This window comes from Vicia villosa, linkage group LG5 (genome assembly GCF_029867415.1).
Source record: "Vicia villosa cultivar HV-30 ecotype Madison, WI linkage group LG5, Vvil1.0, whole genome shotgun sequence".
NCBI lineage: Eukaryota > Viridiplantae > Streptophyta > Magnoliopsida > Fabales > Fabaceae > Vicia > Vicia villosa.
Genome location: NC_081184.1, coordinates 116,581,258 through 116,596,274, shown reverse-complemented (window position 1 = coordinate 116,596,274; position 15,017 = coordinate 116,581,258). Strand labels below are relative to the sequence as shown.

Sequence of the window (15,017 nt, the reverse complement as noted above, 5' to 3'; positions counted from 1 at the left end):
CTCAATGAGGCACAAATTAGACAATTTTTACATCTTTCAAGTATTTATATAGTATATGTACCATCAGGTGTGCCCCCAAAAAGTGTAGAATTTTTATGAACAAAAGGAGCGATGTTAATATTTAGGCAAAATACCCTTTTTGGTCCCGTATGTTAACCTCGGGGTTCATTTTGGTCTCTTAACTTCAAAAAGTTTCATATTGGTCCCTCAACTCTTTAAAAGTTGTCATTTTAGTCCTTTTTGGCATATTAGCGACAGATTTAGCGACCGATTTTTGAGTTTTTCCGTCGCTAATATGACAAAAAGGACTAAAATGATACCTTTTGAAGAGTTAAAGGACCAATATGAAACTTTTTGAAATTAAAGGACCAAAATGAACCCCGAAGTTAACTGACGGGACTAAAAAGAGTATTTTGTCTAATATTTAATATCATGGGTATTCTGTCCGGTAGGCCGGCTCATTTTAAGCTAGCTTAAGCTGCTTCTTCTTTTTTCATTAGAAACTTTAATTTTTAATGAGAAAAATTAACTTCAAAATTGACATGTCATTTTCTCCAAAGAGACAGCTTTCCTCTTCACTCTTTTTTCTACTCTTTGAATTTTCAAAACTCTTTTTCATTCCCTTCTACTCATTAAAATTTTTCAATCATTTCTTTGTTGTCTTCAAAATTCAATACGAGTTGTTGTCTTAGTACCAAGTGTATCTTTTTAAAAAATGACCTAGAACATGAATCAACTAATAATCTTTTCTGTGGCATAAAATCTTTTTAAAATTATTTTTTAGTTCATTAACAACAAAGAATATTTCAAAAAATAATATACGTTTTGTATAGATAGTTTAAGAACTTTATATTATAATCTTTTCGAGTGTTTCTCCTTTTTGTCCTCGTTTATCTTTAGACATATAAGAAAGTTCAACTGTTTCACCAAAATTGAAGAAAAATGAAAACGGATTAAATTCAATGAAATATTATGAATCTAATAAATATAAACACGATTACTTTGATATATCTAATTTAAGCTTAACAAAAACCCAAGTTCTATAATTAATATTAATGTACAAAAAATAATGTAAGTTAGGATCATGTAGTCAACCCCACCTACTAAAATATGACATAGTTGTTATTGAAAATTATGCATGCTCAACAAACAAAGAAATTGTTAGAATATGCTAATTAATAACCTACCCCACAGAAACCTAACATATGTCTTCTTATTAAGGTGGGTTAGAAATTGATAGAAGAAACTTTCTTCAAGGTGTATATATAGAGCATAGAATAGTATACTACTGGAAGAAATTGCATTATAATATAATCCTTATCACCGAATTATTGATTATGCTAATAATCAAATGTATTGAACCTTAGCTTTAATTAATTCTTACGACCAAACAAGTTTGAACTTTGAACAGAATAACAATAGAATGGGTCATTATTTACCAAAAAATAATTTTGTAAAACTCCATCTAAATATTATCATAAAACAAATCATGTCCAAATAATGCTTACAGTTTCAGATATATACTGAAATTAAATATGAGCTATAATTTAAATATAAGACACGAACTAGGACTTGTATATAGACTTTGTGACCGGGCTAGATAGGCATTGCGAATCGAACTTACGACCATAACAACTAAGGAAAACTTCTGTAAATACATGAAACCGAGTGCAATGAAACGGTAACAGATATATATAGAACGATTTGTAGGACCTCAAACCCAACCTATTGATTTAAGTCGTTTTTTGAGTTGGCATTACCATTCTGCTGCTGATGTTGTTGCTGCTGTTGAATATGAATGTTTTGTTGGGATGTAGGAGGCCGATGCTGTTGTTGAAACATCATAGGGTTGACAGAATGTTGTGGGATCATGCAGTTAGAAGGATGTGTCTCCCCATTCAACTCAGCTGTAGCAATCTTCAGTCTTTGAACCTCGGCGGTAAGGGCCTCATTCAGAGCTATTAGACAAGGATACAGGGATCAGAAGTAATCAGCAAAAAACGGTAGGGAACAATGTGCATTTGACAGAAAACCATATAGATGTTATAATAGGATTAGTGAGTTTGAAAAAATCATGGCATTAACGTGATTTTGTGGTAATTCGGCCAATCTCACCACCAATCATAACATGCACTAAGAAACCAACATCAAAAAAAGCTAATTGACAAACAAGATTTATAAGTGGCAGCTTAAACAGCTAAACATCAGCAACGGAATCAGCAAATCTTCTCTGTGATGCTCATTTCATAACCAAAATATATTTTTTCACATAGTGCCGGTGTTTTGTATCTACTTAAACTACTAATCTTATCTCTATATTTAACTAAACTTCCAATGCTAAACAAATAACTTTATCATGTACTGAAATTTAACTATTTGTTTAGTAAACTGACGCAGCAAGAATGAAACTTCTAACCAAACTTTGTCATACAAAGTTTGGATTTGGACAATGCCAAGAATCTACATTCTTAAAAGCTTAAGCTGTAATGTTAAAGCTATAAGAAATTTTGTTTAAAATAAAAAGGCTCCTTAGATTACAACAAAATCTATGCAACTGTAATTTTCAGCTTGTTAGTTTTCAGCATTAAACATAAAATGAGTTATACAATGTTGTATGTTTTGCTTGTCCATTAAAAAAGAGATTGAAAGAAATACCATCTCGGAGTTTTGCCTGTTGTTCCATGGATTGAAGACGGAACTTTAACTCGCTATTCTGGTTAGTAAGTCCAACAGAATCTCTCTGCACTCACAACAAGGATAGGAATAAAATTAGTAAGAAAAAACTAAGCTGAAATTACCAAACTAAAACATACATTTACAAGTTCCCACCTGCAACAAAGTAAGTTGTGCAGAGAGTGTGGTGGCTTCAGTCTGCAGAGTCTGAACCTTGTGTTCTAGCTCTGAAATGTATCGCATCTTGCGTTCTTTCGAACGCGCAGCCGATTGCCTATTAGCCAAAATCCTGAAACAACCAAAACAAAATTTCCAAGTTAGATAAACCAGCCGTGTTAGCATTATCATATAATATGTTGAAAATTCAATTCCAGCACCTCTTAGCACGCTTCGGATCAGCCATCGCAATCTCAGCAAGCTTTTCATTCGCCATAATTTTCTTCAACTCAGGCCCACTGAACTCCCCATTCCCAAACTCCAAGCTAAAAGCCGCCGCATTCCCATCCCCCGAATTACCCGGAGACACCAATCCACCCGGTGAAGGCGGAAGCTTCGAAGACTCATCATTGAAATTCAACTTCCCAATGAAACTATCCATCGACACGCTCCTATAGTGTCGTGTAGTAGGTGCAATATCACCTCCAGCACTCCTCTTCATCCCTTCCCTCCTCTGCATACTATCCCCACTCTCATTCACACTACTCTCAGCTTCATTATCACTACTATCACCGCCATTCGTCTTCGTTCCACTCGCTCTACTATCCAAATCATCACGATTATCATTAACAGCCGCGTTCGCATTCTTGTCATCGTTCCCGGTCGAGTTAATTGCATCGATGTTATCCAAATTCATATAAGCAGAGAAAAGATCATCCACAACTTCACCTTCCGGAGATAACGATTTCTTCTCCTCTACATTGTTATTACTACTATCAACATTTCTCTCCCAACCTGTTTCTCTTTTCACCGCTAACTGATTAGGTTTCGCCATTTCTCTTCCCCTGAGAGGAATCAACGGCGGCGAAGACTGCAAAACAGTAGAAAACCCAAACGGAATATCACTATTAGACCGCCGGTGCGATTTCCGCGGCGGCAAGGAAGGGTTTCTAGCAAACGGCGGTAAGCTGACGTCACGATCTTCCATAGACACGTCAGCATGTTCCGAGTGCGACGTGGACGAAGAATCCCGAAACGGACAAGGACTAAGAGGCGGAAGAGAATCGAGAGAGAAAAACGACGGCTGAGAGAGTGATCGAGTGTGTGAAGGTGTAGGACTAGTGTTATGGGGAGGCATTATCGGCCGCGAAACCGGGATCTGAGAGTAGGGCGAAATAGGCGGGATCTGGTGCGGGTGAGACGGTGGTATACCCACTCTCTTGTTACTTCCATCTTGAAAATGATGATGCTGTTGATGAACCTGCTGTTGAACCTGCTGATTATGATTCTGATTTCTCATTTGTGATTGATTAAACTGAGGTATACTTAACTGTTCCATGCGAATGTGATTGAAGAAAAATGGTGAAAAACTAAAAGAGTGAAATGATTAATAGAGAGTACACTTTGTTGTTTGACGGAAATGCCGAAGATGCAGGCGCTTATCTCGCTACAAGATTCACTCTATCGACAACGAAGATTGAGAGGAGAAGAAAAACAATACTCACACACAAAGTCACAAACAGTGTCTTTTTTTTTTCTTTTCTTTTTTTGTTTTTTATTTTAATTTTTTTTCTTTGCTTTGTTTCTCTCTCTACTTTCTCGAAGATGAGTAATACTACACGGATTTCATGAGTTGAGTATTACGCGTGAATTTAATACGAATTTCATTTGAGTGTAATTTGAATTTCGTTTGAATTTCAATTTCATTCCGACTTCATTTGTTTTGCCATACGGCAGGTTTTTATTTTTTCTTCCCCATGTCCCCGCAGTTTATGTAACAACTCTTTACCAAAAATAAATTAATCTTTTTTTTATTGTCTTTATAAAATATTTCTTTTTTTTGCTTTAATTTATTTAACATTACTTTATCACGCGCTTGCTAAATATAGTATTTAAGGGAATCGCCCACGGTATTTTTTAATTTCCTTTATTAGTACTTGTATTTTTAATTTCTGTGGGCTAATTTCTAGCAAAAGAATTTGTTATTTTTTATTAAAAAAATTTAAGGAAATTATTATAACTAAATTCAAGATAAAAAAATCTTGAAAATCAAAGAACAGTCAAAAAAATATATTTACATTAAGAAAAGGGGATGTGCACTGACAGTGTAAATTATTTTTACACTGTCAACCAATGACAACCATGCATCTTACCAAGTCAGCCTTTAAATTTTAAAATACTGAAATGATTTGGCACTTTAAAATAATCTGATTGGATGTTTGTGTAATATTTCTTTACACTGACAGTGCACTATCATTAAACTCATTTACATTTATCATTGTCTAACATTGTCCTCACAAAAATCCCTTAATTTGAAAATTTTCCTTTTTCAATATTAGACCAAATTATTTGTTTCGTAAATATTTTATTACTATTTATATGTATTATTTTTTAGAATTTTTGTTGCTTTTTAATTTTTCCTAAATAATCCATAAAAGGTTTTTATTTTGGAATGGGTGGGGATAAAGGTTTGGTCAGATTCTTGTTTTTGTGATTCTCTCTAATCTACTAAATTACTTTTAATGTTGACATAACTAGTTGCAAACAACAAAAAGCTTTGTATTGTAAGGAAGGAGAACATCAAAATTCAAGGTAGGTAAGGATTCTCTACTTTTAATTCTTAATCTTTGGCGACTTTTTTACTTTTTCTTTAATTTATCATTTTCTTTCGTCTTAATAATATTTTTAATATAAACTTTAAATATTTAGATATCAGTCTCTAAGAATTTCACTGCAATTCGCATAAGTTATTCAACATCTTTTATGTCAGAATTGTTAAAGAGAAATTGTTTCCCTAATGTAGAAAATACTTACCGTTTGTTGCAAGTAAAATTCATTTAATTTTAAGGTTTATTTGGTTGGGGTGAATAGAGGGGAGGAGATATTTAATAATTTATGTATTTGATTTAAATTTAAGAGAGGAAGGGGAGATAGATATTTGCTCCCGTTACTTCCTCCTATTTAGAGGGGAAGTCTTTTATTTTAATTATAATTATATTTAAATATTTATCTTTATTATAATTATAATAATTTTTTTATTTTTATGTTACTTTTAATTAATCTAATATTTTTGTTTATAATAATTTTGTTAGATTTTTTTATATTCGATAATCTTTTTAAAATTATATATTATAATGGGGCTTAATTGCAATTTTGGTCCCCTATTATCATTTTTTTTTTAGTTTTGGTCCCTATATTTTAAAATCCTGAATTTTAGTCCCTTTATTTTAATTTTTTGAGGATTTTGGTCCCCTTGCAAATCCGAAGACAATTTTTAATGAAATGGAACTCACATTGATGACATGTTCAACATAAATCTTAAATAAAATTAGTTTTTTTTTAACATTTCACTGTTGAACTGACACTAACACATCATCAATATGAGCGCCATTTCATTTTAAATTGTCTTCGAATTTGCAGGGGGACCAAAATCCTCAAAAAAACTAAAATATAGGGACTAAAATTCCGGATTTTAAAATAGGTGGACCAAAACTAAAAAAAAATGATAACAGAAGGACCAAAATTGCAATTAAGCCTAACTGTTATGTTTTTATAATTTTTTTTATGTTATCGAATTTTAATATTTATATTTCGTCAACAAATTTGTATTTAAATTATAAATGATAAATATAGTGAATCTTAAGGTTAAATTACAAGGTTAAAAATATAAATTAATTTCAAAATACCTCCTCTCCCCTTGTGAACCAAACATATTTGTAAATAAAATTTCTCCCCTCTCATCCCCTTTCATATTTTGAACCAAACATATATGTAATTAAAATTCTTCCTCTCTCTTCCCCTCCCCTTGATAAAAATACTTCTCCTTCCCTCCCCTCAATTGACCCAAACGGACCCTAAAACTACAAGAAAAGTGCTAGTTAGCTGGGTGAATTTGCCAGGTGACATCCACCTCGCAAATTATTGCAGTTGCAGGGTGCAAACCACCTCTCAACCCAGTTTTTTTTAAAATTATATATTAATATTTTTCCATCTCGCAACGGAGGGAGGGGAGTTAGAAATTGTGGGAAAAAACGTTGTAGGGTGTTAATCACCTCGCAACAATGTTTTAAAAAAATTATTGAAAAATCAAATATTATATTTACTAAAAAGTCAGGGTGGCAGGTGACCGTTTGGTGATTTTACTGACACAAAAGTTGCGAAGTGCAAAACACCCCGCAAGTCTCAACGCTTTTGTGCGTTGCAGGGTGTGGACCATTTTGCAAGTTTTTTTTAAAAAAAATTGGAGAAAAATAAATCTGGCAATTAATGATGGCACAGAGTAACATGGGTGCTTTGTCAGACACATAGGTTGCAGGGTGGAATGCACTTCGCAACGTTTTCTAATAAAATTGGGGGAAAAGAAAATCTGAAAATTAATGAAGGTAGGTTAAGGGGTTATTTGCACGCCACAAGTCTCAACGTAAAAAATATTTGCCGGGTGTTTCTCACCTCGCAAAATTTCTTCAATAATACCTTTTAATTTTCATTTCCCACATTCAGTACTCACCCAAAAAACCCTAAAACCCATCGTCTTCACCCTAACACCACCATCGTCTTCGGTACTCACCATCGTCTTCACCTCGCAAATCTCAGTCTCTCTCTCTTTTTCCCTAAAAATCATTGTCTTCAGTTCAAAACAGCTTGTAATGCCTTGTTGGATTTGTCTATCACCGCCTTCGCTTAACAACAACAACAACAACTTCTCAATTTGGTACACTTAATTTACTCTCGTTTATTTTGTAGTTCTTTCAAGATATTTGTTGGATTCAAATTTGATCCATGGTGAAAAATCTGCACAAGGGTTCAGTTTCTCGTTTAAAAAACTTACTAACACGAGGGTTCAATTTTTTGTTTATAGAGGACACGTTGTGGACTGGGGTTTTTCATCATTCAGTTGCCACCGGCCTTATTATTCTACAATCTCGTTCGGTAAGTTTTATACTTTCGTTGTTGTTTCTGTTCTGTAAATTTCAAACTGTTATTGGATTATGAAAACAAATTTCTTATAGAATTTGATGTTAGATATAGGTGAATGTGAGATGAAATAAGAGGTTTGTGTAAATGTATCTAGTTGTTGTGCTCCATGTGTTTGATGAAATGCTTGACTCAAAATCGTTAAGTTACTAAACATTTTGTTTTTGAAAGAAACTCAAACTGTCATTTACGGTTAATTTATGCGCTGGATTTGGTTCTTTCAATGTGGGAATTATGAGATACTACCAGTTTCTTCAAAATCTTTTTTTACACTAGCATCTTTTAAGTCTGAATATACTTCTTTGGAGGCCAGAAATGGATACTGATTTCTAGAAGAATTTCTTAAGGGAAATAGGGAGACGCAAATTGATTATGCATAAGATATTTTGATTTAAGGTTATTCTAGCTTTTTACTGGGGAATTTTTCTGTAAGAGTTCAAACTTTGTTTTGTCAGTTTCAATCCGTTTTTATCTTTTTCAGTTATTGTTTTTGTAAGTATATATTTGATGTGTATATCCCTAAATTTATTGAAAATAATTTATAAGCTGAGATTGAAATTCCCAAACATCAATTATTTAATTTATAATAAAGAATTGGCTTCCAGCCTTCAATTGAACATTAATTCAATTCCCACTCGACTCATTCTTCCAATTGTATCATTAGCATTTGCTTAATTTTTCAATTTTTTGTTTATAGGCAACAGAAAATATCCAGAAGCTACAACAGCAGCTGAGAAATTGTCAGGAATTCCTTCTCAAGTATGTAACATACTGCAAATTGATATAACCATCTTTCTGCAATTTATGAGGAACTACCATCATTGCAATTTTCATGTTCATTCTACATTACTATTGTGATTAAATTTCATGAAGCACTTGACATTGCGAACATTTGATTATGGTTTTAGAGTGGTAATGCTGTTGTATATATATTAGTTGATTACTCTGTTAAGTTTCAGTTTGTGGTTTACTGATGTGTACTATACTTTTAGTGGATTGAAAGAGTTTTAAGGTCACAAACTATGTAATGAGTTAACCACCCCATTCAGTATAAATGAATCAAAATCAAATATTCTTTTGTCCTAACTTCAATAGCTATACTCTTTTAATTTGCAACAAACATCCAATGCTCATTAGCATAATGTGAACATGTTCAAGAGTTTAAAAGCAAATGATGCATTCAAATTACAGTAACCTGTCATCATATCATTCTACCTTTTCATTGAAACTGCTAAAAATACATGCACATGTGAATTATTATGCACCATATTCATTCAAAATTTCCTACAGTAGCAGACTAAACAAAAATATTTCAAAAGATATATTGCGTGGATGGTTAGAAAAAAAAGAAGATAAAAACATTAAAACATTTGACAGGAACACTTGAATATAGAAGAGCCAACAACACAATTCAACATAAACACACACACATACACTTGATACAAGATTCAAAACCATTTAAAATACTCACAATAGATCTCATGAACATACAAGATTTAAAATTCATGATTATGTGTATTCTTTATTTGTAGGAAGAATTTAAATTAGCAATCTTCAAGGATAGTTAATGTGTATTATTTATTATGGAATAGTACTATAAAAATTTAATAGTTAATGTGTAAGCTAACACTGATATTTTAACTGTAACACACAAGTAAAAATTCAATAGTTAATGTATTAGCTCACACTGAAGTTCGTTTCGGTTTTTAAAACTTTGTTGCACTGTCCGGTTTAAAACATTTCCTCTAGGGTCCTTTGAAGAATCCATTTGCTCAAGGGCTTAGTCCAATAAGATATATTTTAGAAACACTTAACCTTTTATAGAAGGTTAAGTTATCACAAGATTAATCTCTATACAACTGTGGTAGGGGAGAATATGTTCACTTTAACACTAAGCAGTGCAAATATGTTCACTTTAACCGTTTGCTTATTTTAGGGTGTCTTTGGTTCGGGGTAGATGGAGGGGAGGGGAGGGAATATTTTTAATTAAATGTGTTTGGTTCAAATTTTATGAGGGGAGGGGAGGGAAGGGGAGGGGAGCAAAATCCCTCCAAAACACACTTTTTGCGTTCCTCCAAATCGGAGGGATTTGGAGGGGAGGGGAGAGAATCTCAACTTTAATATTTTAAAAACTATTATAATTACTATAATATCCTCAATTTTATTTTAATATTTCAAAATTATTCATTTTCTTTTGTATTATTGCTCTCTTCTGTGTGATTTTTCTCGATTGCTTCTATCTAGGGGTGCTCGCGGTGCGGTTTGGGCGGTTTTGACGAAGAAAATCATCCGAACCGCAAGAGAAAAAATCGTGCGATTTGGTTTGGTTCGGTTGACTTTTAAAAAAAATCCGAACCAAACCAAACCAAACTAATGCGGGTTGGTTCGGTTCGGTTGGTTCGGTTTTTTACAAATATTTTATTGAGCCATACATACACATACAAATGACAACATAATTTTGTATTTAGACATTCATACACTATCAAATAACAACAAAACTCGTCATATTTTGACAACAATTTTTCATTTAATATGTAAAAATTAAATTAGACAAAAGTGGAATATTAAACATAAAATAATAGCATAAAACAATATAAAATTATTATAATGAAGAAAAAAAATAGAAGAGAAGAGAGATTAGTGAAGGTGAAAAAGAAAAAAAAGAGTTGAGAGATTAGAGAAGATGCGCGATAAAAACAAAAATGAAATATGAAATATTTACCTAAAAATGAGAATGTGAAAAAGAAAGAATATAAGAGAGTATAGATTATAGAAGAAGAGGGAAGATGTATGTGGCAAAGAAAGTGCAATAATGTTATTAGAGATTCGAGAAGATTGAGACTGAAATTATATGTGTGAGGATGAGAAAATTGTTCGTAATCATAAGGCTAAGGTATAATAAGTTTAAGTTTGGGTTGGATGTGAGTTAAGTAAAAGTTAGGTTGTAACATAATGCGGTTTGATTCGGTTTGGTTCGGTTTACAAAATACAAACCGCAAACCGAACCGAACCGTGCGGTTTTGTTAAAAGATGATCCAAACTAATCCGAACCAAATGCGGTTTTTTGCGGGTTTGGTTTGGTTTGGTTTGCGGTTTTCTATTGGGTTGGTTTGGTTTTGATCACCCCTACTTCTATCAACTTATTATAATTATTCTCCACCTTCAAATTATTTTAAAATTTTTGTCCTTAATATAAATCATAATCATTTCACTTTTTTGATTTATTTTATAACTCTTTTATGTTTATTTATGTTTTTTTTCTAATTTTGTTATGTATCCTATCATATTTTCTTTTATATCAAATTTTAAAATTTTCATTTTAATTAATTTATTTATTTTATTAAATTATTTTATGTATTTTATGTGTTAAATAATTCATTACGATTTCAAAGTTGTTATCAACATATAGTTTAATTTGTTTTTGAATATTTTATTCGAATTAAGCGAACTCAATTTTTTAACGTTATATAGTAAATTATAATTTTTTAGTCACTCAATATTAGAAATTTTACTAAAAAAAATATGTATAAATTTCTCACATTTGAATATCATATTGTATCACTTATATAAGATAATAGGGATAAAAATGTAAATTATTAATAAAACTCCTCTCCTCCCCTCCTGAACCAAACATAATTTTACTTAAAATCCCTCCCCTCCCCTCGTTTGAACCAAACACTCATCTGATTAAAAAAAAACCCCTCACCTCCCCTTCTCATCCCTCCATTAAAATCCCTCCCCTCCCTTCCCCCTCATTTGAATCAAACACACCCTTAAGGTCCCTGCAACATATTTTAGACGAACTTAACTCTTTTTAGATATTGTTTGTTTCAGGTTGTAAATCTAGTAATATATAATTTACACATATTCTCGAATGCAAAAGTTTTTTAGAAATAAAATAACTTTTAATTTCTCATATTTTTGTTTTAAAAAAAATGAGTATAAATAATTCCAATGAAACAAACCCCTTTACAGATAATTAAATTATTACAAGGAATAATCTCTATACAGGCTTGGATATGAAGAAAGAGGGATCAGGCCTCAATGGATGAGTGAAAATGTGTTTAAAGAAATGCTTGTTTATTGAAAATTAGATGAGTTTAAGAAAAAATCTGAAAAAGCAAAGCAGCGTAGAGCATCAGAAAGGGGAGTCGCTAATCATAGAGCCGGAAGCATTAGTATTGATGATCATGCTGAACAGATGGTAATATATTTTCATCTCACTACTTTTTTTAATTATATTCTTAATTGTTTTATATTTTTATTGGAGTTCTATGTGAATTAGGATGTGGCTAAGAGAAGAACTCTATTAATGCAAGAGCTTCACGAGAGGACTTATCGGGGAAGAGATGAAGAGTATTGCGACGACCGCGCTAGAGATACTCAAGTAGGATGATATTAATATTTCTTCTATTTGTTTTATTGGTGACTAATGATACTGCAGAGTTAATCAATTTTTTTACTACGTATATATTGGTGGCTAATGTTAAAGTTCTGTAGTTTTCTTTTTGAAGAATGTGTGTTTGTTGAATCTCACATGCCTCTTTATAGTTGGTCAAATGAAAAATATTATTTGGATTAGGTGTGTTTCTTTTATGAGCTGCATACATTTCATATTTTATTTCTTATGGTGTAGCAAAGTATAGATAATATAAAGTGTGTAAAGTATATACTATTTGAACCAAAAACCCATGTATGTGTTGTGATGTGCCAAATGTTTCTTGAATTATGACACGACAAGTTTTAAAACCTTCTGTTTTTTTTTTTGTGAAAAATAATGAAAGTGTTGTGCCAAATGTTATATGCTAAAGATGGATCATTTGCATCTCAACCTCTCATAATTTCCCTTAATCTTCCTTTGTTTTTAGCTACAGGGCTATCTTTCATTAGTTTTGTCTCCTCATCAGTGCTTTGAAACGTGTTTTCCATACATGTCGAAACCACCATAGACAATATATGATCATTTTATCTGCAATAGCAACTAGTTTGATATTCTCTCTAATGTTTGTATTTCTAATTCAATGTTGACTTGTGCGGCCAATCATCTCAATGACACCAAGTTTACATTCTTTTTTGTGTTTGGACTGAATTTCACATTAATTTATGTCACATGCCCATTGTTTCTACCTCATTGCTATGTACCATAACAAATATGTTGGCACTATCATTTTTGTACCATAGTTATTGTTGTAAATTTTGAATATATTTCAAAAGTTTTAAATAATTTTATCTCATCTTTAATTGATAAATATAAGAAAATATTTTTTTTAATATTAATTGTTATTATTTATTTTGATTTATGATGATTTTAAATTGGTCAAATAATTTAATAAGTTTGACTTGAATGAGTTAAATCCATTACTCTAACTTTCACTTTCTTATATAAAGTCCCCTACCATTTACAAGAAAGATACAGAAAAATAGAATCGTAAAATTATTTTATCTTCCCTTTCTTATTCTTTTTCTGGTTACATCTCCCGGTCAAGATTTCTTCTTGTTGTTCTGATACCTCATATTCATATTAAGAATTTGAGAAGAACCTGTTGAATCCTGGAGAATTTGCGCTTAAGAGGCGGATAAATCCTTAAGGACACTGTTCTTACACGCCTCAGGTTTATATAATTGTTTATTATTTTGCAGGTCAAAGATTAGTGATTACAAGAAAATGGAATCAAATTGCCCGGGTGATCATATTATACAACAATCTTAAGGATTTATACTTTGTCATGGTTCTTATTGATAAATCATTCGAGGTTCTATACTTTTAAACTCTTGTTATATTATTAAGATTTTTTCCAATGATTTCTATCGCATGCTTGTAATTGTGATTCTAAAGATTTTAATATTATTATTCTTTCATATTTTACTAGAAAAATTATAAAAATATTAAAATTTTGACTAAAGAAATTTTCTTTAAATAGAAGAAGAAAACTTTTTTAGTTTAGAATAACATTTTTATTCTTAATCTTTGTCACATTAATATCATTGAAATGAATTATATATAATTGTTTATTTTACTTTTATATTCACTGTTATATAATGTTATCTTTATTGAGAAGGGTTTAATGGTGATGCACTGACAGTGTAAAAAAGTTTTACACTGTCATCCAATGAGAATATATCATTCTGCCATGTCATCTCAGTAATTTAAAAATGACAGTATGACTTGGTAGGATACATGGTCGTGATTGGTTGACAGTGTAAAACTTTTTTACACTGTCAGTGCATGACCCATTTTCTCTATTGAGAAAGAAAGAAATATTAATGTATTATTACGATTTTATTTTATTCTAGTTGTTGAGAAGTATTTCTTATCTAAAATTTTGAATATTATTTGTTAGATATTAATGTAGATTATTATATTCATTATTGTATTAATAGTATACTACTAAATAAAAATATTTCTTTTATATAATAAAAGTAAATAAATAGGTTCTCTTTGACTAACGTATCACTGTTAGAATCAGACCGTTAGAAACAGACAGTTAAAAATATATTGTTTATTATAATTATTCCTCACATTAGTTACATATTGATTGTGAATGAAGTGTTAAAAGAAAAATAAATGTGTTTTGGTTAATATTTAATAGATTTATTTTGTGATAATAGGAAGACAATTATTAATAAATAAATGAAGATTATGAAATGTAGATTTAGTTTAATTATTATTGTTTAGAATTACATATCTAAACTAAAATTAAACTGCATAGAACCGTGATAGTCAGTGACTCTATTATTTTCATAATTATATTATAATGCTCATGTGGTGATTATATGTCAAAAGTGGTACATCTCAGGAATTTTTTAAGCATGTTTTTCTGTTGTGATTGAGTGGATATGAACTATCTATTTATGTGGAGTTTTTGTACTAGATTTATTTATAAAGAATTATTTGTGATATTAAAAATAATTTAGATGCTAATGATGATATACTTATTCACTTAATGCATTTTAGTGATTTTGAATCTAATATTTAATTCTAATTGATATTAGTTAAATATAAATTAATATTATTTAATCTCAATAATTAATTGAGTTAAACGTGTAGAATTGAGATATACTTTGTTATGACTCGAGTATTTATGAGTATAAAATATGTGTACTTTTGATTTTGTCTAAAATATATTTTATTGTGGGGTATATAATAGTAGGAGACTTTTATTTGAGATATTTTGTTTCATTATCAAATATTATTTAGTTATTTTATTGATATA

At 30.9% G+C, this 15,017-nt stretch overlaps 1 protein-coding gene across 1 annotated transcript; it reads right to left on the bottom strand.

Moving 5' to 3' along the window:
- Positions 1-1,431: 1,431 nt before the first annotated feature.
- Positions 1,432-4,451, bottom strand: LOC131602124 (bZIP transcription factor 29-like). The gene is made up of 4 exons (XM_058874129.1): positions 3,051-4,451; positions 2,830-2,962; positions 2,656-2,740; positions 1,432-1,958 (listed from the first exon to the last, which is right to left on the bottom strand). Exons 1-4 carry the CDS (start codon positions 4,166-4,168, stop codon positions 1,726-1,728), a joined length of 1,569 nt encoding a protein of 522 aa, XP_058730112.1. The 5' UTR covers positions 4,169-4,451; the 3' UTR covers positions 1,432-1,725.
- Between the last annotated feature and the right edge of the window lie 10,566 nt (positions 4,452-15,017).

Excerpts from the sequence above, each read along its gene's own strand:
- LOC131602124 (XM_058874129.1), bottom strand. The coding sequence starts at position 4,168 with ATGGAACAGTTAAGTATACCTCAGTTTAATCAATCACAAATGAGAAAT. Across the intron at positions 2,963-3,050 it reads GATCCGAAGCGTGCTAAGAG|GATTTTGGCTAATAGGCAAT; the intron begins GTGCTGGAATTG and ends TGGTTGTTTCAG. Across the intron at positions 2,741-2,829 it reads CACAACTTACTTTGTTGCAG|AGAGATTCTGTTGGACTTAC; the intron begins GTGGGAACTTGT and ends TTGTGAGTGCAG.